The sequence below is a fragment of the Haliaeetus leucocephalus genome, unplaced genomic scaffold (genome assembly GCF_000737465.1).
Source record: "Haliaeetus leucocephalus isolate CR32 unplaced genomic scaffold, Haliaeetus_leucocephalus-4.0 Scaffold162, whole genome shotgun sequence".
Taxonomy (NCBI): Eukaryota; Metazoa; Chordata; class Aves; order Accipitriformes; family Accipitridae; genus Haliaeetus; species Haliaeetus leucocephalus.
In genome coordinates this window covers 5,055,936-5,081,152 of record NW_010972598.1, presented here as the reverse complement: position 1 = coordinate 5,081,152, position 25,217 = coordinate 5,055,936, and the positions used below count along the sequence as shown (strand labels likewise).

The 25,217-nt window shown below is 37.2% G+C and overlaps 1 protein-coding gene across 1 annotated transcript in view; it reads right to left on the bottom strand.

The window, feature by feature from the left end:
* Positions 1-211: 211 nt before the first annotated feature.
* ARID4B (AT rich interactive domain 4B (RBP1-like)) overlaps positions 212-25,217 on the bottom strand; it is a 92,566-nt gene continuing 67,560 nt past the window's right edge. Inside the window, 8 exon segments of the mRNA XM_010562644.1 lie at positions 212-2,002; positions 2,005-2,052; positions 3,067-3,213; positions 5,596-5,811; positions 8,570-8,680; positions 10,543-11,754; positions 14,179-14,371; positions 15,254-15,338. Coding sequence (XP_010560946.1) covers positions 1,932-2,002; positions 2,005-2,052; positions 3,067-3,213; positions 5,596-5,811; positions 8,570-8,680; positions 10,543-11,754; positions 14,179-14,371; positions 15,254-15,338 — 2,083 coding nt within the window. The 3' untranslated portion in view covers positions 212-1,931.

Here is a 25,217-nt window from a genome sequence, read left to right as displayed (position 1 = left end):
ATCAAAATTCATCTTTTTTTCAAGCGGCGCTGCCTTAATGATGTCAATGGGCCACGCTTTCCCATTCCACTGAAAAAGAGGATGAATTTCAATTAATCACCAAGAGGAAAATTAGGCCAATGTACCTGGTCTAGTTTATCTTTTATATGCTTATTACACCATATCGAAGATCATTTGCTAAACTGATTCTACAGCTTGATGACATTTTAATGAACACACTATAGTTGCTTAATTAAACTGTTAGAAACAAAATCAGGGATTCACAAACTATGGCATTTTATTTCAGAGGCCTTTGCTTACATTTGTACAATATATTACATAATTCTCCATTTTCTGCAGAACCTAATATATATTTTATAGCTTTTTTCTATAAGCTTTTCCTTCAATGTTTGTCAACAAATTTTTACAGTCCTGTACAATTCTGAATACTTTGAAACCATTTTCAATAAAATCAGTTAACCTTAAGCACACACTACGAAGACTGAAAATGCTTTTCTTAGAAAAGTCAAATGTAAAGGATTCTGACACTCTAGCATCTACAAACAAAATGCTTTGAATTCTTACATGTTGTATTGCCAGAAAACAAAGAAAAACATGCCAGCCCCTATTTCCCCAGGCAAAAGAAGTACACAGAACTACAATTAAAACAGTAAAACAACCTGTACAATAAAGTACTGTGTATTAACAGTGCCAGGTATTAAATAGCTTGAATGAACACTTCCGCAATATACAAATGTCTTACAAAGGTATATAATTAACAGGAGAGAGCTTGGGATCCATACAACATAAAATCAATACAAGTGAAAACAGTTTGAAGTTGGTTTTGGAATTTGTACAAGGCATTTAAAAAATTAAATGTCTACCACTCAGCTTGCTATTTATTTTAAAAACAACTACCCTTTTGTGGCAGTGTTCATATCAGCGACCACAAATTATAACCTCACACCTTACTCCATCTTGAAGTCCTCTCCTTGAAGCTCGTAATAAAATAAGCATTACAAATGAAATATTTGTTGCTTTAAGGGAAAAGAAACATTTACAAGAAAACACAAAAATATAACTGTTATAATCCATTATGAATAAATATACACTTTAAACTGGCTAAATACAATCTTTATACATTAAGATTTAATACAGTTTGTTAGCCATTTTCTTTCTTTTTCATAATGTATTTTATCAAAATTAAAAAAAAAATACTGTTTTATAGAAAAATGGCAAAGTACAGTAGTTTCATTCCAATTAATGGGTTCTTAAAACCCAGAGTAACCTATTTAAGCCTAATTCAAACCTGTAAACATTAGTCAGTCTTTTTTTTGTTGTTTTTTTTTTTTTAAAGGAATCCTCGTATTTGGTTATCAGGACTGATGTCAAACATCCTACTAACTGCAGGTTTTGAATTGAATACATGTGCTTGACGTATACAATTAAAGCCACTATAAGGTGACTTAGCAGTTAAAAAACAATTAGCTTGTACAAATGAAAATAGGTTCAGTATTTGTCATAAATAAATGGAAAAATATCAAATGTTCCAGCTTTAACAAAATACCAGGGAATACAGTAAGCCTTACCACATTTATTTAGATCAACCCAACAACTATATGCTTATTGTACTGTCTCTACAGGCAGTGAACAGCCTCCATTTGCCACAGTGGAAGGCCTTCGAGTCACTAGACTTACAATTCCCAGACAAGTTGGAAACAATTATTGCTTGAGGAAAAGCAGTTTGTTGTACTTTTTCTTCATAAAAGTGCACTTAAGTGCAAAGTTAGCTTGTCAAGAAACAACTTTAAATACAAAATAGTGCTTGTCTGAATTTTGTGCCACTGTGCAGTATAAAAAAAAAAAACAACACAAAAACAAAAACAAAAAAGAGTGGCCCTCAGCAGCCATTAAGTGCAAAGTGCTTTGGCAAGTCCTGCTGTCACCTGCACTCAACTGACATTCCATTCTGTGATGAACTTGACATAGATGGTTCTGCTAAAGTTAACATAACTGCAGCTGTAATGGAACTAGAGGAAGGTGATGAGGAGGAAGATGATGTAGTAGCAGCACCTGCACAGGAAGAGGAGAACACAGGTTATAAAAATATATAAATTAAGCAATAAAAACATTTCCCATTCAACAACAAGCATTGGTATATACTGACTCCAGCAACCAATGCCCAGTAATTAAAAAGAAAAAAGCCTCCATTCCCTAGTTTTTGTGGGAAATACTGAGAGACAGCTTCGGCCCTGTGCAGGACAGCATGGCATTGCCCCTTGCAGCCCTGGTTCATTGGCCAACCAGATCAAGGGACCAGCCAGAGGACGGCAGAGTTCATTCCTGACCCACAAGCACAGTCAACTGTTCCCTTTCTTTCCTGGGGGAGTCAGCACAGGCAGGGCCTTGTCCCAGCACTGAATCGGCACATACACCCTGCTCCGGCAGGCAAGAAGCAACTGCAGTCACCGTGTGATGGTTGCAGCCACAAAATCTTGCTACACCTGGCATTTCAGTCTTTCTTCTTATACTCAGTGAACTCTTAAATGTGCACATAAACAAGATGGAGAAAATAATCCTTTTAATGCTGCTAGAAGCAGGCACACTAGAACATTCCCTAGAGCATCAGGTAAAGCAGCTTCAGAGAAATAGAGATTTAACTGATGGTCTCCCTTAAACTCATAAAATAAATAACTTATTCTAAGGAGAAAGTACTAACTAGACACACAAGCGGATTATTGTGTAACTTGAAGAAAAGTTCCAAGTTATTAATAACCTTAGATACTTTGTTCACTGCTTAGTTTATTTTTCTGTACATTTTCTCCTGTATAAAGTATTTCTGCCTAAACAGAATTAAACAGATTGCATGCCTTTTTAATGTTTTTCCCCTTACATAGTCACTGGATATCTGAACTGTACCTTCTAGAGGTCATAAAATAACTGTATACAGTGTTTTTAAAAAAGTGAACAAAACCACACTCCTAATAGCACACAACTCCCTAAAAATCATCCAGTTCCTTTTAACCCCTTAATAACATGACATGCAGTTTAGCCCCCTCAAAGCAGAATTTAGTTCCCAGCACTTACTTTCCCGCTCTTTTTTCTTTAAGCGCTTTCTTCTTCGGTCAATGGAAGCCACCTCAGATTTCAAGGACAGGTAATGCTTCCTGATTTCCTGCAATTTTTCTTGGAGAACTGTTATGCGCTCGGCACTAGTCAAATTTTCCAAGTCAGCTGCAAGTTAAACGATCTCTGTTAGTTATTGTATTGCAGCATTTCCAAAACTGTCTGAATTTCAGTGAAGCGGGAAGTACTCAAATCTTAGTGATGTGCTTGGAGGTAGCAGACAGCAAAGCCAAGAAACGCAATAAACAGCAGCTGCTGTTCCTATCACAAACTTTGTCCATTTTTTATTATTTTTTAAAATAAATAGATACACTTTTTTTTTTTAAGGAAGTGGGAGAGGAAGAAAATGCATGCATTCCCCTCTGCATAGGAAGGAAGGGGGAAGAAAAAAAAAAAAAAAAAAAAGACAACTGGTAAAAACATAGGAGTCAAAACTAGTTTTGAGTCCTTCCTAGAGCTCATTTTGACCTAATACACTAAGAAGGTCAGTCTTGCCCAACTTGTCTTGGTTGTTACCAAAGCAGCAGGTTACAAATCTGAATAGTTGTGGGGTGGTTCTAATCGAGTTCACAGCACATGGGCCATAAGGTACAACTATACAGGACCTCCTCGCTGGCATCCCACACAGGGATGTCAATGGACATAGCCGGCACGGGAGCTGCCCCTCGGGCTGTTTCCAGCTGGGAGCTCCCCACAGCATGGCACACAGCTCTGAGGGGGCACAGGCAGGAGGAACAATCTCTGTTCAGTCCCTTTCAACCACAGGTAAGTCACACTGGAGACACTCCATTCAAAGACATTTAAGAATCATTTAAACTACCGTGGGGCGCAGAATGCACCTCAACCTATAATGAAGGTAGCACCAAGGACCAAAAGCCACAACTATATTAGGCTGTGGGAAGATGAGGAAAGCTAAGAAAACTTGCAAGTGTCTTAGACCTCTGCAACAGCAGGAAACATGTTAAATAGCACTCCAAAGTCCAAATCCTGCCAAGCAAATTTAGCACGCGCAATATAGCCAAGGTAGGAAGAAAGAAAGGAGCAAAAGCTCTTTAAATGCATTGCACAGGAAATCTGCCCCATGAATCTCAGTAGGCCGGTGAATCTCAGTAGGCCAGTAAATGACAAACACCTATTACATCACACAGTCCTGAAGAGCAGCAGAATGTAACTTGACTGTGAGGAAGTACTAGGAGAAAAATACTTTTAAAGTAGAGTAACACCGAGATTCAGGGATGGAGAAAAAAAAATGCAGGGTCAGATTCTCTCACTGCAGAAACAGCTGGCTAAGTGGAAAATTCCCTGGGCATGAAAATAACACTGCTGGCAAAATAAAAATAAAATAAAAATAAAATAAAATAAAAATAAAAAAAGAATTCAGCGTACGTGTCTGCACAGCGTGCTATGCCAGCTCTTCCCTGTTCTCACTTTATGTGAGGAACAGCAGCCTTCATGCAGCCTGGGACAGAGCGCAGAAAAACACAGAGCATAATGCTCCGAGAACTTCAGAAACTTGACATACACTAAGGTAATCTGTGAATACTGAATGAGATACTATGGATTACTTTAAGAAGTAATTTAAATCAGTCACACTACACAGTTTCAATTTGACCTTTAAAAGCAAAGAGAAAGCAACTCATGCAATGCTATACACCCATGGTCAGTACTAGGGACAACAATTTGTTGCCGACTATACAATTAAATACCCAGACACTGTAAGAGAGAGGGCTAAAAATAACAAGCTTTTGTTTTTAAATAATTATTTTCAATTGTTTACTTATTGTTGTATTGAGGAAGAAGGCTTCAATCACCTAATATTTTATCTTACTTCTCTTTTCTCCCCACTGCAAATAATGCTGCAACAGCACAAATGCGGAGGCAATTAATAAGTCACATTAATATCAAGGCATTAATAAGCTACTGAACTGTTTTTCAGATAGGCAAATGCATGAGCCTTTCAATACTGCTCACCCCTAGCTATACGTGTACCTGTAGCTGACTGACACAAACACACTGGAAGTTCTTATTACTAGAAATAGTAAACATGTCCTGGTTCACTAAGGCAAAATGGAAGGGGAAAAAGCTACAAATCAAACATGTATCTGAACAATAACTAGAGAATGAATGAGGAGTAAAACAGCAGAAAATGTCAACACAAGAAGCACATATAGTGGGTAACATTCACGCCAGAATGACAAGTCTGCACAGGATGGTAAGAACAAGTCAGCGCAGGAGTCGAATCTAAAAACAGTATTAGAAGAGTGCGATACAGGCAGTTTCCTGCACTGCAAATGCAAAAAAAAAAAACCCCAAAACCACCAACACCAACAAAAAAAACGATTTATTTTTTAAATCGGGATTTATCACAAAATTAAGCAAACTGAGGATGGAATAATTTTAGGGAAAAAAAACAAAACACACAAAATTCAAAAAGCCTTCTTATACTATACTGCAAGACCACACTAGGCGTGTTTTGAAGAAAATACTTACACATTTGAAAACTCCATTTGTAAACTTTGGGTAAACGATTATTCTGTTCTTTGAGATCAGAATCCTTCTCTCCATTTTTCCCGCATTTTCCTGGAGACTGTGTTCTTGCGGGTGATTTGGTTTGGTGAGATTTCATGCCGGTAGAAACCGATTTTGCTGACTGAGACTTGGACACACTTTCACCAGCAGATAGTTCCTCACTGTCACTGCTGTTTGCTGAAGAAACAAGAAGATATACTGTTACAAAACAAAACAACCTTCCTGCCCAAACCAAAGCTTATCAGAAGCTACCCCTATGCTGATTTTCATGTAACAGGAGTTTGTTTGACCAAAATACTTTCAGTCTAAAATGCTATAATCATCCTGGTACATAAGCTTGGCACACAGCTCTTTGCATCACTAGTGCCTAAATACAGGACCACAAAACAGGTATATAATGGGGCCTGTCTAATGCTGGCATGCTGTGAAAGGGAAACCTTGCACTGGAAACACCATCCAGCTAGTTGCTGTGCAGGCAGATTCATAGCTATTATGTGGACCTATGAGAACCAACATCCTACAGAGCTAGAGGGTGGATAAAAGTACCAGACTGTGGCTCTACAATCCACCCTGAATACTGCTAAGTATATTGCTGAAAGTGCGTGCAAGAAGGTAAGGGGGAGGTGTAGGGACACACATCTTGTAAGGAGATTCATGAATACAATCCAATTGTTCGAGGTCTGTATAGGGAAGGTGCACTCTACTCTCTGAATGATTCAGGACAGCATCATACTTGTTACTTTAAAACCATATCCATAAACAAACTGTCTACATTAGAAAATAAGGCAAAGAGGCAGTCCAATGTGTCAATGTAGGTGTAAAAATTATCCACGTATTTCTGCTTATGGGGCTATACTTTTTCTAAAACAGTTAGCAAGACTGATTGTTATGTCCTATCTCCTGTTTATCTTTTTTTAATATTAATTTCCAATACAGCATTCAATATGTACAAACCTCTATCGCATTTTAGAGCTAACACTTTTCACTGTACTCCTAGGACGTGTAGCAGAAATGAGAGTGAACAATTGGCCTTTTTCTTAGCCTTATGTCACCGTTATTTATTTTAGGTTTTTTGTGTTAAAATAACTAGCAATGATCTGAATTTGCATGACATCATCTACAAAAATCCTCAGACACGATGATCAAATTCTTTAATTGCAGAAAAACATCTTCGGCTGACCCAAAACAGAAGAACCTCACCTCACACTGAAAAAAACTTTAACTATAAAGCAACGGACTAAACTGAATGCAGTTTTCTAATCACCCAAAGGAGAGTAAAAAAAATAATCTAGAGACATGATTTATGAATAATGAGTGAAAGAATGAAGCTTGTTTAGTATTACAAAAATAAAACTGAGGTGGAAGCAGGGGCAAGAGATTTTAATTCAACAGAAGTCTAGGGAAGCACTGGAATAAAATGCCATGGGGAGCTGCAGAATCTCCATCATTAGAGTTGTTTTTTAAAACATGTTCAGTAAATATTAATCAAGAGAAACTTAGGCCTCAGTTGTACCTGCCCTAGGTGTTGACAAAATGAACCCCGAAAGTCTCTTTTGGTTCTGGTATTTATGATCTGGTGATCTACACTGGAAAAACTGAACACCAAGTTACACATGGTATGACAGAACTCAGCTGGCTGCAGAGCTGCTGTTGCCTGCTGGCTTAATGCAAAGGCAAGAGTTGGAGCTGCCACAAAAGCAGCTTTAACTGGTAAACCTGAATTTCACAAAAAGAATTTTTTGCTCACAACTGACTCCACATTTTTTCTATTTATTGCCCTTATTACATACAGCAGTGCCTGAAGTCGAACAAAAAGAACGCATACAGACCAAGAACCGTATGTGGTACAAGAAACAATTCTAGCTTTGAAGTCCTTGTATCCTGACGAAGACATAGGTTGAGAAAAAGGGATAAATTCACCAAATCAAAAGGGAACAATGGCAAGGCTAAAAATTGTGTCTAAGTTATGCAAATTCAGTTTGTTTTGTTACTTTAATTCCTGGGTTGAGGGAAGGAATAAGGATTATGCAAGGAGGAGATTAGTGAAATGGAGTGAAAAAGGATGAGAGAATGTGAAAAGGAGATCAATGAACATGAAGGATGGGTGGGGTGAAAGCAAATACCAGACCAGAATGTACAGACTTTTACTAAAAGCTGTTAAAAGAAAGAAAAGGTGGCAGGGAGGAGGAAGAGAGAAGAAAAAAAGGCATAGCACATGCTTTCTATCCTTGCTTTAACTGAATTTTTTAGAGCTATCCTCCTAGCTTCACTTTCTAGCTGACTGTTCCCTGGTATTTTTTATTAACAGTGAGATGAGGCAGTAATTGATCTAGCTGTCTCCTGAACACGTGTGCATATGTCTCTCTAATACACCTCTGCTTTTATGAAACTTCTCTTCCCCAGTACTGTGGTTTGTATTCCAATTAGCTTCTACAACTACAAAAAAAGCTGCAAAAGCTGCCTTATTTACTGAAGATATAACAGATGATACAGGAAGAAAATAGAGCCTATATTCTTGTGGAATTATGCTCATATTTGCTACTGGAAGAGATATAAACCTCCAAAAACTCATGTTGCAGAAAATACAAAGTATAATTTCATCCAGGTCCCAGTCTTTCCTCTAAAACATGCAGCTATCATGCCACAGATTCCTGTCCCGATTCTACCAAGTGTGAAATACTCGCTTTCTTAGTTCTCCCGAGTTACACAATATTAAGGACCTCTTAGAAATAGGCCCAGAAATAACTCAAGAAATTTAAAAACACTTTGGCATTCAGCAAGAGTAGTTTCTTCATTTAAACAGTATTAAGAACTCCCTGATGAGAACATTTTGTCCTAATACATTTTTTATTTCCAGACTTCATCTCCTACAATCGTTCAAACAAATGAGACAGTACCTTCACAGATTCGTTTCACACTGAGCTGCTGTACTTACTAGTTTTACTCTTCTTTTTGTTGTTCACAGATGTTTTGTGGCTTCTTTTCTGCTTTTTTGAGGAGCTTCCTCCTCCCTGAGCATCTTTAAGTCTTTTTTGGCCTGTACAGACTATAATTGGGGAAAGAAAAAAACAAACGAACAAAAAAACCCAAACAAATTAAATAAATACTTGCAGTGCTGTGTGTTTGTCTCAGAAAATACACTTCAGAGCTTAAGTTAATGCAACAATGCAACCGTTCCTGACTATCCTTACTACGCCTCAGCTTTCTACTTATATTGACAAGAGAAGGTGAAGGAGGATGGAAGGCAGACGAAGTTTGTTGGTTAGAGTGCACGTGTAAGATGACTGCAAGTAACCTTCCCGTATGCACCATCAGAATTTCTCTTGAACCACATGGATTTTTAATTTTTTCAATACTATAAATTAGATAAGAATACATTTATTGGAAAAGCTTATCAAGAACTACTGAAAAATGTTCAAAAATCCTGTCACACTTGGAAGCTGCGAGAAAAAAATGAAACTATCACTTGTGATCAGTAATTACATTAATTGAAAGTATAAAAAAAAAATCTTAAATAATGTTAAAAAACAAGGCAACAAAAAAAGGCAACCAAAAAACCAAAGGAAAAAGACTACTGCTATTTGTGACTACAAGAGGAAAAAGTAAAAAAGAAGATAAAAAAAATTCTAGTACAACTGTTAAAAGAACAAATTTTCAGAGTTGTTCAAACATTGTTCCACAGCCACCTTAGACTGAAAATTACTCGTGTAACAAAACCATTTACATTAAGAAACCTAATTTTCTAAAATAGGCAGCGTGCTGACAAAATCAGAGAGGCAGTTAAAGTCTAATGCATGTAAAAGTGATGGTGTGCAATAGTGTAAAACTTTTTTTCATGTGGCAGTAATTTCCTTTTTAATAAAAAAGCAAACAAATTAAGTTCTAAACTTACGCATCTATAATTAACAAAGCAATACAGGCATATTTATTGAGGGCTCTGCCAAACTCTCTCCTTTGTTTAAGGCAACACATTTTGTTGCATTCTTTCAAATGATAATGCAAACAGAATGATAAAGGTAACACACCTTAAGGGCATTTTGAGAAAATTCAGTTAATTATTAACTGAAATCTGTTGAGATGCAGAAACCACTTCTGTCATCTCAGGATTACATTCGGACATGTATTTTTTTTCCTTTGTATTAATAATTTTTTAGGCACTTCAACACAGTGAAAGTAGCTGTACTTTTGATGGAACTGTAAAAGAACCAGTGACTTTCACAAAAAAGCTTTTGGATCCAGCCTTGCAAACAGTTAAAAAGCAGACAGCAGTACACTGACATCACAGGCACAGGTGTTCGCAGTGTTTATTATCCCCTATGCTCTAGTGGTCTCAGAATAGGAACTTCAATCTGCAAAATCACATCTGAAAGTGAAACGTAGCTAATAAAGTCAATGTTTGTTATCAGCTTGACTTGTATTTTTTTAAAACATTAATTTCCTAAGATGCAAGTTTGAAATGGTTGCCTAAGCATGCAATAATTGGCACTTTCTCCCCCCAAATAAACAACTTGGAGAATTAAAATTTTATGTAAGAAACAGTATCTTCTACTTGTAGCAAGGTACTCAAAATGTATCTGTCTTGCTACAATAAATATTCCTTATACAATGTATTACAGTTTGCTCTGGGCTTTTCTTGCCAGGTCAGGTATAAACTTTATTCTTATATACTTTATTCCTCACTGAAACCATCACAATTCCTAATGAAAGGCCAAGAAACTTCCTGGCAGACTGTATTTTATTCACTAGATGATTATACCATTTCCACACATTTGAAGTAGACAGCAGGCTACTACTTCCTTCAATAACTAATTTTCCAGCAGTGTAACCATAACAGAATGAAAATACATCAGCAATGCTAAAATGAGAGCTGGTAAAGTTGAAGACAGCTCTGTTTACCCTTTCCTTTACCTTTTTCAGTATGCTCTGGCTCTGGTTGATTACTACTGCTGGAGCTGACGCTGGCATCAAAACCTGTTGGAGAAATATTTCCTTCAGACTGGAGGTCTTGCAGCTCCCCTGCAACACTGTCCACCTCTATTGTGCTATCTGTTTCACTTTTAATGCTTCGTATCTCTTCTTGATTTGGTGGCAGCCTCTCAGAGACAGTGACACTGGACTGATGTCTACTGGACTCTGTTACGGTTACAGATGAAGGCGATTCAGGAGTTGTAGGAGGAGTATTTAGCACTGAATTACTGCCACTGCTTGGGAATTCAACTTTCTTTTCACCCACTTCAGTCGTTTTCTCCTCAACAGGTTTAACGTCCACGCTAGCTGGCAAAGATTTTTCAAGTTCAGAGCTAGGCAAAGAAATGTCTTCTTCTGCAACAGTCTGAAGCTGCTCCTCTGCTGCAGCATCCTCAGGAGCAGCGTGTGGAGGGGAGGCAGCAGCTTCAGTGTCAGAGTCCGAGAACAGTTCCTTCAGCGTTTTCTTCGGCCATTGTCCCTGAATACTTGACCAGACATCTTTCCGATCCTTTGCTCTGGTGTTCTGAAGTCTTTCATCAGAGTTATTTAGAAGCTTTATTCTTTTCTCTCCCACTTCAGAAAATCCTGAGTAGAAAGTACTTGTCCGTAAAGACTTCCTTTTCTCTTCTAGTCCATTGTACTTTTTAGTTGGAGTGATTTTCAGTTTAGATTTGTCTTCCTCATCTTCATCCGAGGAGCTGTTACTGCTGTTTTCTAAACTAAGGGAGTCTTTGTTTTTGGACTTCTCATCCTTTCTATTAGGCGACACAGTCTTTAAAGATTCCTCTGCAACACAGTGTCTTCGTTTACCACGTTTTACCTGTGGTTTTGCTGTTTTATCCACTACCTCCTTTTTTACATCCTTTCTCTTCTTTGTGGCTTCATCTTCTCCATCGGAGTCAGTATCTCCAGATAACTCTTCCATCTCTTTTCGCAGTCTTTCAGGAGACTTGGATCCCAACTTGGGCACTACTACATCTGTCAGAGCTTTAGTTTCTTCTGGGAGGGATGAACTGCTCTGTTCTTCTTTTAGACAGAGTTCGTTTTTATCTTCGCTTACAGCTTCATGTTGAGATTCCTCTTTGCCATCAGCATGTACATTTGGGGCACTTTGGTCATCTTCCTGCTCACTATCATCAGAACTTTCAGAAGCTAATTAAAAATAATTAAAAAAAAAAAAGGAAAGTTTGTCTTGATTCTGGTTACAAAGAATTCTTAAAAAAAAAACAACTAAAGAAAACTGTACAGATACGATATGAACAAATGCTACAGGGATCTCTAGTAGTATGTATTTTAAATGAAACCTCCTGAAGACTTCAAAAATTTACTTCCTGTTCCATTAGAAGGTATAATGGCTAGACTAGAAACTAGGAAAATTCTGTATTAAACAGTACATCTCCAGGAATTTCTGAAGAGGTGGAGAAAGCATAGAGTGCATCAATCCATAAAATACAAACTTCTGCATAATTAACCAAAGCAGAAATTGAAAGATGTGCTTAACAAAGACTCTGAATATTTCTTATGGGTTACAAATACTACCATTATCTGCCATTTTTCCAAAGCCCAAAACAGAGACAGTATTTTCCCCAGAGAATCCACAGTCTAAAAGGACAGAACAACAACAAAGACACTGGGTAATCTCTAACAAACCAACCTGATGACCAGCCTGGAAAAAGGCAGTGAAAGCAATAATGAAAGGCAGTTGGAGAAATATGTGAACAATAAGAGTGTAGGACAATAGTAAGAAAATTCAGGGTCAGGACTAAAGAAACTGAGAAAGGAAGAACAAAGATATAATGGAGAAGGAATCAACAACAAGCCCATTCAATGGGAAAAGATACGGATACAAGGAAAAACAATGATAATTGGCTCAAATATATGGGTAACACCTTGATTTGTAACATCCATTTTTGTTGGCATAGCTAGTTTAACTCTTCTCATCCTACCTCCCATGTGATTCTCAATTCCTCACTAAAACTCATCACCTTTTAAAAGATGATAACGTAACCAATGACAGAGAAGAAAAGCAATACTGTCAATGAAATTCACGGAAACGATCAAGGTTGAATTAACTTTTTAAAAAAAGGTTTACTAAAATATGACAAACTTAGAGAAGAGCACACTAACACACAGAAGAGGTGTACAGGACAAAATACCTTGAGAAATGTTGCCTCAGGTGTTTCTCTTGGTTTATTTGCTTTAAGATAGGCAGGATCTTAAACGCTACTCTAAGATGCAATCTGAAAGCAAGTTTTACTTGCTTTCTTTCAGTGTTGTTTGCTTTTTTCTAGCTAAACATTTATGGTAAACATTTTTGCCTAAGGTTCCAAGAACTCTATCACTTAAAATGGACTTCTAACACTTGCTTTTCGCATACCTTAGAGGATCAAAACTACACTACTATTATAATATGAGGTATCAAAATTTGCCATTTGAAATAGAAGCCAAGACCACCACATTTAAAAAAATAACCAAAAATAAGGTCCAACAAGTTTTCCTCTCAACCTATTTACTCTGCTGTGCCCTTCAAAGGAAAGTTGAATACAATAGCATTAATCATTCCAGTTTAGGAAAAAAAAAAAACAAAAACCCCTGTAAAAAGTTTTGAGCAAGCAGCTCTAAAATTGGAGGAAAAAGAAATAGTAAAACATTAGAGCCTTTCATATTTAAAAACAAAAACTTGAAGTAACAGAAAAAAAAAGTTAATCCTCCGCATGAATCTGTGGACTTAAATGATAAAAAAATTGCATACAATTAAGAGCATTTCTGAAAATTAATTAGGTAATATGGAAAACATTTAGCTTTCCAAAATATTAGAGGGTGTATGTTGAATTGTGCTTTTGTAATCAGAAGTTAATTACAGATAAATTATAGTGCTAATAATAGTGTCATTATCATCACTGCTAATTGCTTTTTTGTTTCTCATTTCCTAAGGAAATGAAGCTTAATAGATTATGTTGACTGTTATTCTACCTACAAATTTGGAACCCAGTGGCCAATGTCATCCAAGTTTGAATAAGTCTGAAAGATTATTCAATTCATACAACTTTCACAAATATTGGTGGTTAGCCAAACTGCCTATACCATATAGGATTTCTTCTTCTGAAGACATGCACTAAACTAACAATGAAGAGAAGCAACTAGTTATTATAATGCTGCTGTAAATGTGTGGGTAGGGGAAAACAATGTTAGGAACAACACACGAGCTAATAGGAAACCTAGCTTTATTAATTCTGTTTTTCAAGAAAAAAAAAAAAAAGCATGGGTCCTAAAAGTTACATAAATAAAAAATTAAAAATTCAGAAATAACATGGGAAGTAAAAATGCTTTGCTGTGTATCAAACAAAAAAAGGATGGCAAAGCAAAGGACATAATTCTTAAAACCGTTAACGTACATTGAATCCACAACACCTGTTTTCAGAAACTGTGAATATTGCTTTTGTTCAAGGGTTATTTCTGGAGATGGTGTTATAATTAGCCAGACAGACTCAAGTGTACAGTTGCATCAGTTGTTCGACATTGTCATTTACTACTGTTTAAAGGCCATTTACAGAATTAGAAGTTTAAGTACAATACCTTGTAGCCCATTAATGATAGAAGTAATTTCTATTGATTTAACTGGAGCTTGTTCATTATTTTTGGCTTCAGCGCTGTCAAGTTTGGACCCAGTCTCTGGTGACGTGCTCGTGTGAAAAGGTGGTTTTGACAAACGTCGCAATTTACAGTTTTTAGGAGAATACTTCTCTTCCTTCTCTTTGTCAGTTTTATTCTATGTGAAAGAAAAGATTCAAAACTCTTCTCATTTGAGCATACATCTTAACACAGATTACCATTAAGCAATGCTTACAGTTATCTTAAACATTCAACCCAAAAAGGAAAGCTTTCCTCTTTGTTTAAAAGATTACAAATACCTTTCTACGGCCCATGCCAAGACATTTCTACTGAAGACAGGAACTTTGTCAGCACTAAACAAACAGGAAAGCAAACACAGCCAGCACTCTAGGAGCAGTGGCACCACAGGGTGCCAGGCTTGGCAGTGCCAGGGCAGGGCTACAGCACCCTGCTCTGTCACAAAAAGCAGGGAGTTCTAGAACAAAACTCAGGTTCCAGAGGTGCCACAGGGCGGCGGGGGGAGGGGGGGGAGGGGCACTGACATCTGTGACAGAAGGAAAAGCTTCCTTGCATCCCACTGCCCAAGGAATATATCATAACCTAAGCCTAAACATCGGTTTTAGAAGAATGAATTTTGAAAGAAATGCTATGAAATAAAATGATAGTCACATACATATGGACTAGTCATTGGTTTGCTCTCCAGAATCAGCAGAGGGAGCTCCCAAATCTCACCACCCAGAGCTGGGTCCCCCCACTGATGATAAAATGGATCCCTCTCATTTACTTTCAATAAATGCATACATTAATTTAATAAAAAAATATAGGAAAGCAGGAAAGAGAAACTTCCCCTCCCCACCCCAAAGTGGAAAAACAAAACCCTGATGAAAAAAGTTTTAGTTTTGAAAAGGCTAGGAGTTGCTTTTACCGTCAAGCATTTGTAGGCTAATCAAAGGCGGGGGGGGGCGGGGGCCGCACGCAGTACTTAAGAAAGTATTAAACCGGGGGGGGGGCGGAAAGAAGAAAAAGGGAGAGAAACTACCTTTATTTTCTTTCGATGCTTAATTTTTGGTACATTTTTATCAGCTGGTCTCACTATCTTGTCTGCCTTTATCCATTCATCATACCTAAAAGCAAGAAAAAATTGTACACATTTATGGTTTTAAGCAGATAATCATGACATCATAAGAGAAATTAATGGAGGAAAAAGAAAATTATTAGCCATATAAAAACTGAATTGGAATTTGAATAAGTTATTTGTGTACTTTTCAGTATGTGAAGTTTCAGCAGAAGGTTCAATTCTTCATATGCTGGGACATACAGGACGAAGTTATTTTACACTGATGGGTAAGAGTGAAAGCTTCTATTTTTCTAGTCTGCACTGAACAGCAAGAAATCCACATATACAGGTAAAACAAAACTACCAGAATGATAATTCTCTGTGGAACCTCAAGAATACACATACTGTAAAACCTTAACAATAAAATAAATTTACAACTACATAAAATGTGACCCGTTAACAAATATAAACTCTTTCGAGCCTGAGTGTCTGCAAAGTGGTATCTGAAGTGACTAACACTTAGGAGTCACTAACTTTTGAGTCACTAACTTAACACTAACACTTTTCAATTTGTTTTCAGTTAAAGGCTTCCATTTTATATCAGAATGATACTAGACAAAAACATACTAAATAGCACCAAGATATTAACAACAGGTGCCTTATTCTCTAAGGCTGGACCTGTTAAATACAAATCCAAGACCAGAGAAGTACACTATTAGTGAGAATATACTGTAACTAGGGTACTGTACTTGCCAGTTTCATTGTGTATTTCTGAAAAATCTCAAGAATCAATTCAAACAATTTTTTTTTTCTCCCAATAAGGATAATCTGCTGTCCTACTTCAGCTGTGAATTCAAGAACCGTCTGAGTAAGAAACAGGTCAGTTAAAAATTAGTATGTATTAACTTTTGTCTCAAGGTACAGCCACATAAATTCTGATCCCCCTAGGTAAACATGAAAACAGATGGGAAGAAACCAACTTTAAAAAAAAAAAACACCAAACAAAAAAACACAAACAAAACAACAAAAGAAACCAACAAAAAATCCCAAACCACACACACGCAGAGAACTAATACAAGATGGAGCCAAGCACAATGCACTCATGACCATGCTGGCTTTCCAGCTGGGCTCACATGACTACCATTTTTATATATTCAACAACTGCTGATACAGTCCCAATTTAGCTTCTTTGCAACTACTGCCAATTTTATCTACAATATTGACATATAAATTTAAAAGGATTACAGAAAAATATGCAAGCTTCCAACTTGCTTTCCTGTATCCTCCAAGTTAAGATCTATGCAAGGAATTCCAGAAGCTAAATACTGTATTTTATTAACTTAAATTTCACATAATAATACAGTTTTCCAAAACAATTTCTTGGGGTTTTTTCCCCTCCATGTGACAATAAAAATCACAAAATCTAGCAGCAGACCCTGCAGACTACAACATAACAAGATTACCTATACTGCTGCAGATACAAGCTGTAATTGTACTATTATCAGGTAACATGTAGGTGAACAGGCTCAGATTTCTCCCCAGAACTGAAATACAACTCTGCAGAGTAATTTCCAGTATCAAAAAATCCCATATTCTGTGAGACTGTGGGAAACCCTATTTGAAGTAATCTTTCTTCAAGTCAAAGACATGCTTTCTAGAAGGAATATCACTAAGTAGACTGCTAAATGGACTTTGCAACCCACATAAATGTAAGAGTATTTCATTAGGTCTAAATCCATGCAGGAGAACAGCACTAGGACTGGACAAATACAGGGTGAAAAGCGATTATTCTGACAGTGTCCTTTCTGCCTCAACCATGTTGCTATAATACAGAATTTGTATTCTCTCATTCTATGCATTTCCAATAAGAAAACAATCTTCCTCCTATTCAAAGTCTGCGCACTGCACACACTATCCATGACTCAAGGTAATGGCAGTGCCTGTTGGGGCAACAGCTGATAGACTAGAGGGCATACTGAAGCAAAGGAGAGAGGAAGTACAGGATCTTAAGAGAGTATGTGTAGATACCACAAGGTCTTAAATGTTACATATTAGAAGCAGTGGTCACAACTCCTCATCTCAAGGAGCACAAATTGAAAACCTACGCGTGACAGACAGAGTTCCTGGCAGGAGCATATCCTGCTGTACTCCTGACTGCACCTGGAACAGCAGTCAGACCCTGGAAGGAGGCCCAGTGTCACAGAAACCTTGAATATTCTCCAGGGAATCAGATCCCCACGCTTCACACCTTTGCATGGCACAGCTCTTTTCATTACTCACACATCAGACACAGTTATTTTGCCTAAACCTGTGACAACTGGACCCCAGGCTGAAACAGATCCTGCAAAATGGATACATCCCAAGTCACAGCTGACAACCTGACCCTAAATTACATTCTCCTCTACTGCATGACAGAGAAGCACTCTGAAAGCTGTACAGCACACCACGTGCTAAGCTGCATCTGAACAGTGTGTGTGACTTGGACTAGAGCCTTTCTTTATAAGAACTGCACCTTATTAAAATAGGAAAACTTACTTAATCTCTAATCTTGCTTTAGACAGCCTGTTCACAAAACAAAAGAAAACCAAAAACATTATGAAAGAAGGTCTTCAGCTCTCATTACAAGAAGTATGTGCTTCCAGAAGACCTGGTTCGTTTTACTGCAGTGCCGTCTTCCACACTTGCTTACCTCAACTCCCTAAAGCGAGCAGCTGGGTGTGGAGATGAAGGAGGTAAGATGGGGAGATGTTCCTAGAAGAGTTTGCACAGACTTGTTTGAGAACCAAGAGGAGGGATATTATTTACTTATTTTTAAATAAGGTTTCATATGAAAACTTGGAATGCCTTCAGAAGAAACATCCCCTTTGCCTTACCAAAATGAAGACAAAGATGAGCCAGTAAGGAGTGAACCTTTTCTGCCTTACTGGTTAAAATGAAAGCCTGCCAGAAAGGTGGGTTTGAACTGGAAGGAAGGAAAAAAAAGAAAAAGGGAAGAACAAAATGAATAGCTATATAGCAGAAAAAATAACTGGCACTTTGCATAAAAGTATGTACTAATTCTGTTACATCCATATGCACTGATTGCAAGCTAAAATAAACCACAACACATTCTTACAGGTTGCATAGTCGATCCTCCACAGAAGTACTAGCAGGTAAACAAGGAAGAAAGTGTACTTTTCCAGCCTCTAGATTTATACTAGCAAATGTACCACTTTCTCAGGAAGACAAGTGACCTCAAGGAACTAGCAAGCCTTGGCCAATTCACTGAAAAGTTCCAGTATACTGTCTGTAGCTGCTAACAAGGAAGAATCAAGTGTTTTCTCTGGCTGTGATCAAAGAAAGGAGATTTAGTCTTATAACCAAATACTGGAATATTAGATGAGGACTCTGATTTTTTTTATTTTATTTTAGTAATTCTCCTGCCCTTGACATACACTACTCTCAAGAACCTGAAATTTGGCTACAAATGTTCTTTTAATTTCAGTGGTTGACTGTTAAGTACAAAATTTGTATATTATTAATGCTTCAACAAATCAAGACAGAAATTAGCACTTTCACATTCAGATTTCTGAAGGAAAGAAACAAGTGTCGAAAGTAATAAGTCTTAGTTTTAAACACTTGAAACATTCAAGAATAACATATCTTGTGATATTATACCATACAACACACGGAGTTAAAACAACCTAAACTCTTTTTGAATATACACCCTCTGCCTTTAATTACTGGGAACATACTGCAGAAGAAATTAAACTCAAACACTTATACAATGAAATTTTCTTTGCACTGGCAGCTGAAAATTAAAATTATGACAGAAGGAACTGGCACTGCAGGCCCCAGGGAAGTTTTAGTTCCATATAAAGCATACATAATTCAGAACATGACTGGCCTGTTAGAAAAAATAGTTTCTCTCATAGGCTTTTTCTGGCTAACACGTGGTAACATAAACAGTTCTCTCTAACAGGGTAGAGATTTTTACCATTCCCTTTCACTACAAGTCAGGATCCACTGAACACTACAGTTGTTTACCTTTATCAGAGATACATATCACCTGAATCTCAGGAGCCAACAAGATCCTTTAGCATAAAGTAGTGCACCTGTACAATGCTGTTAAGCTATACTCCATTTCTGTATTTTCTATTTTAAAAAAATAAATTCCACAGTGATTAGTGTCACTGGTTCCAGAGAGTTTAAAAAAAAAAATTAACAAAGATGAAACCAAGTCTACCAAATTCCATTCCAAGCACCCCAAAGCATGTGCACGCGTGTGCACGCACACACACACAATTATTCTGAATCCCAGACCGATACTGAAGTTAACTTGTGGTAAGAAATATTAGTAGTTATTTAGGATTCCTGCTCAGACTTATGGATTTGAAGAACAGGCCATTAAATAGCGTACTGACCAAAAGGGGAAACAGGAAAGTCAACCTGAAGAGGCAGGAGAATGACAGAATTAAGAAAATCCTGGATGATTAGAAAATCCTAGTTTGGTACATCCCATGACCTAATGTTACAGTACTTGTCATTGCTAAACACTAAAAGTAAACTACAATGAATAAGGAGAGGAGGGAATTGCTACCTATCCAAGTAAACCAGTGATTTTTCCAAGTTGTGACTGACTAAGAGCCAAATCAAGTTATTACGTCGTATGTGACTTGTTTTCACAATATTAAAATATCAAAAGCATTTAGATGCTGCCTTAAACTCAGGCTTACCCACTCTTACTGTCAAATCCGAAACTTTTAAGTAATTTTACTTGAATTAAAAAAATTAGCCACAGTAGCAGAGTTCACACACAGTCCCATAGCTAAATCTCAATCACTGTCATCTTTTTCAGTGAAGAATCCTACTCTCCCAGCCCCTTTCAGAAGGCTCTTTTGAAACACCAGGTAAGAATATAAATTCAAGTCCTGCTGCCAAAAAGACCAAACGACTCCCCTCACCTCTCAAATGAGTGCAAGTTTACTAAAAATGCTTATCAAATATATCCTAGTCACAGAAATAATGCCTCTGATATCAATCCGCATATTTGTTTAAAAGGCAGAGTTCAAAAAACAGAATCTTGATTTCTCCTTTAAGAACCAGGGTGCCAGGATCTCCAAGGTGAAGGCTCTTTTTTGACTTCTCATTTCTTCAGATTTAAAGTGGTACTGCTCAAATAAAACTCTGATCGTCTCAACTCATAGCATGTATAATAGCATAGTATTTACTCAAAAAGGAAAATAACTTCTATGTTTACATGTGAATTCCAAAACAAAGAGTTTCAAAGCAAGAAGCCTCTTGGAATGGTACACAGTAATCCTCAGCGAGTAGGATGCAAATTTCCATAACTTATGCTCCTAAGGATGTCCTCCCAAATAATGATCGAAACCCTAGTCACATTCCAAATTCCAACTTGAACAGGCTGCATCTCCCCTAATATCTTGACTTCATAGCCAACTATGCTTACAAATGTTGCCTGAAGACAGTTTATGTGAAAGATCATATTCCTGTAGATCAATATATATGTAGATCAAAATTCTACAAAAGATCGATATCAAAACTGGCAATATCGAGATGTTCCTCCTCAGCAGTGGCTTAGGTGGTCCTGGAAATCACCAGGCCTAGATGCAAAGAGGTATATTCAAGGGAGGGAGAGAAGTATCATGCTTCTGTAATTGTGACCTTTGCTAGCAGATCTTGCTAGCACTGAATAAATGAGATTTGTCCTGCCCTCTTGGTCAGAGGTAGGATGGTAATCAAAGTCCAGATGACAGAAGGTCACAAGAGCCTCAGATTTTCCAGAAGAGGAAAAATAAGTAAATAAAAAGTAGAGCAGATTTGCCTCAGGCTAGTTTTTTTTAAAGATCTATAAACACAGTAATAAAGTTTAAAAGATGACAGCTGAGGACAATGAGCAGATACACTGAAACTGAGGAAAAAAGCAGGAGACTCGGTAATTGGCTTAAAAGCCGCTCAGAAGCTTTAGTCTTCTCTACTGTTTTCAAAGTTGCTTCAGATTTTAAATGGCAAAAAAATCAGTCCGAAACGGCAAAAATATATTTATACTTCAACTTATTTCTATTAATGCTCTATTAGACACAATAAAAAGCATATAATCCTGCATATATTAAGAAAAGCATAAGAAGCCACTAGGCTAAGAAGAGTCTTGTTTGGAAGCTTGAGGCAGCCACAGGGGAAGGAGGGGTGGGGAGGGGTGGAAATCAGATCTGAATGAAATGCAATTATTTGCTGCACACTAATTTGCCACTAAGAATCTTGTACTTCTCTTGTTAAATACCATACTGCTAGCGTACTCTTTGCTTCGCTGAGAAGAGTGTGTATACAGACTCAGCTAAGTGCACTATTCAAATATTGTATGAGATAAAATTGGCTTAAGAGAACCAGAGGAGGAATTTATGAAAGAGTAGGCTGTCACTTGTATGGAGAGATCTAAAAATAAGATGGGGAATGAAAGAAGCCTTCTTTGAACAAGTCATTTTAAGATGATTTTCTAAGTAACTAGAGTACTGCATTTATATAGTATTAAAAATCTAATAGTTTCATACAGTACAATGACCTTCACAGAAAACCAACACTGAAAGTTTAGGACTCCAGATGTCTATTCATTTAGTTTTTAAAATACACAAGGGTATTTTAGAAGTAATTCAAGAAGTAATCACTAACTAAAACTCAAGTTACCTCACGTTCCATCCACAGTAGTGCACCAAGTAAAGGACTTCTCCACCTTCGATGTCAGAATCTTTAATACTAGCTTCATACATTTTTTGATTTTTCCCTCGTCCATACCGCACTTGGACTTTCATGCCTGGTGGATAGCATTCAAACTCTTCTTCCTCATTGTTATTGTTGTCTTCTTCCTCCTCCTCCTCCTCTTCCTCCTCCTCTGCTTCTTCTTCATCTTCATCTTCTTCCTTATTCGTGTCATCTCTTGAAAGGTTTAAAAAATTGTAGAGTTAATATGAGATACTTCATAAGCTTTTCAGTTCCAAACCACATATATTGATAAATATCGTGGATGCATTAGAGACTGGGAAACAGCAGGCTCCAAATATGTGAAACTGCACTATGGCCGAGTAACATCAGCAAAATAGGATATAGCAATACACACAAAATCCAGTGACTGTAAGGTGCAAAAATGACTTGACTAAAAGAAAAAAAAAAGAAATCCATAAAAATCTGTATGTGCAGAAGATGTTCAAACTCATCTTTATATGATTCTTTCATGCAGTCCCTTTGTTTAAATACCGTTTTTTTCAGTTCAAACTCATCCTTCTCCATATAGAAAGTTCCCTAAATTCCATTTTTCAACCTGCAAGTTTTACGAGTGCTTCTTGAAACTTGGTTGCCCCAAAAATCCTTGTTTTATTATAATAATCTCTATCTCAACACCTTGAAGTGACTGCAACCAAAACCCGATTTTAGGCAAAAAAAACCCCAAACCACCTTTATGCAAAATTATTTAGCAAATCAAGCAACCTGTGCTAATTGATGACCTTGGTACTCCTTGCCAATTATGCTAAAAGTCTTCTAAATATAAGCCAAACTTGCATTTAATTATTATATAAACACAGAAGCAGGTGTTCACCGTTTTCAAAAGCAAGCTAATTTGGAATACATTTTTAGACATTTAGACCAATTTTCAGAATCACTAAGAACCCACAAATCTTGCTAGTCTCAGTCAATGGCAGCTATATGGGCTGCTCAGTGTTCTGAAAATTACCTCCAACCAGCTTAAAAAGGCAGACTACATTAAAAAGTTACCGGGGGAAAAAAAATATCTTAAATAGCTTTACAGAACAGTATTATTGGCCCTCACATTATTCTAATCCCACGCTCTGTGCAATACAAAACAGATTAGGGCCACTTACTAAATTCACAATAACTACAGACCACTAATAATTTAAAAAACCTAACACATGGAAAAGGTGCTTGGATGCATTACAGACTGGGTAGGAAAAGATAAGTGCTGCTCCAAGTCTGATTCACACCAATATTTTAAGTTAACGTCACAAACACAAAAGTCTGTATTAATAATCTAAATCTTTCCATGAAATTTTCAGTAGAAAATACTCAGATAAACCAAGCTACTTTCTCTCTGCGAAAGGATCAAATAGCATTTTAATTATTCAAATGCTTCTTTGTAGAAGTAAAACTGCAGTATTATTATCTAATTAGCTGGCAAAAGAGAATTTAGAACAATAAGCTAAATTCAACTGCAGCATAACCACACTGATTTTATGAAATTACTTCAGTAATTAGTGTTACCACATATATATACGCACACACATAAATATATAAATACATATATATATGTGTGCACACCACAAGACAAATGCTAAAAATTCCCTTTGTTGGTGTATTAACTAAATCAAATCACAAAAACCACATATATTCAGGTATACATGGCACGGACTCGTCAGTTTTGTTCTGGAAGGCCAAGATTTTCAATTTATTATATACTTTCAGTGGGCTACTTTGCTAGTGGTTAATACCAGAGTTAAAAATGCAAGAGAAATGAATGAGCTTTGAAAGCTCACTTCATTTCCACTACACATCATATGGCAAAATTCACTTCCCAAAGAAATCATGAATAAAGGTCCCCAAAGACTCAGATGAAAAATTCCTGAACAGAATTCCACAGCTAACAACAAAAAACACCAACCAGTAATTTAAATGCTTTAAAATTATACTCTCTGCTGCACTAAATAAAAACTCGCAGCTAATTTCAGCTTAACAGTTGTTATGATACAAAAGCTAAAAAGACTTGGCATCAGGAACAGAGGCACCGCTGCTCCAAGAACAAGATGAGCTCATGATTTCCCATTACTAACAAGACTTTTCAAAACTGTAACGAACCAAATTTTGCCAGAATTTTTTTTTTCCCCCCCAAGAACTAATGGCACAATCCTTGAATGCTGACTGCAAAGAAAAGCATGCCTATGAAGGAGATTCAGGATCTTCCAGACAATGGCAATTACGGTGCCAGTGGCTCCTTGGAAGCTGAACAAGTTTTGGAGTCTCTCACACCTTAATCACCCTATGGCTTCCTTGGTGTCCCAACAGATATTCTACAAAGACTCCATGACAATACCAGAACTTCCCCAGAAGAGATGCGTGAAACTCTCATTGTGAAGTTGAGTAACTTGGATGGTCAAGTAGATGTGAAGAGCAGACTGTACGTAGGTGGAGGGAATGTCAGGAAGCAAAAGCAAAATGGAAGCAGAGATGGCTGCAATTAAAAAGTGTTCTAAGGAATGATTTGGTTAGCGATCATAAGCTGGAGATTTTAGGAAACCAAACAAAAGCAAAGAACATTGATCATTTTGGAGCAGAAAAAGCAGCATACTCGTATACCTCCTGGAACAACAACAACAAAAAAACCAACCCAAAACATATTCCAATGGTTGCAAGGAAGAAAAGAGACTGTTTTACAAGGCCGTAAAAAGCTCAAACCTGGCAGTACAGGTGAAGGAGAAGCCATGACTGCCATGAAACAGAGGTTTGTAAGAGAAAATTGTGATTGCAGCCATCCAGCGTGCAGTCATAACCTCATTTGTCCATGTACGTATGCAGGAGAACACTGGATTTCCTTTAATTCTATTTAGCCAAAATCCTATGGGCAGGGCGGTGTGAAGAAGGAAAGAAACAAGCCTCTCCACAGCAACTTAAAAACAGTACCAAGCAATATTTGCCACAAAGCTGCAACAAATTGAACAACCCAAGCAGCAGCTGATGAAACAAGGCAGCAGCAGATGCGCAGGCACACTGTACAAGAGACACAGCAATACAAGTGTGACTGTGTTCCAGAAACCAAAGTACTACCAGAAAGCTTGTCAGGAGGACTCAAAAGCACTTCCAATTACAACTGCAGACTAAAGAATACCCTCAACCCATCTCCCATGGAATGGGAACACAAACCTTCAGAAGAAGGAAATTAATGAAT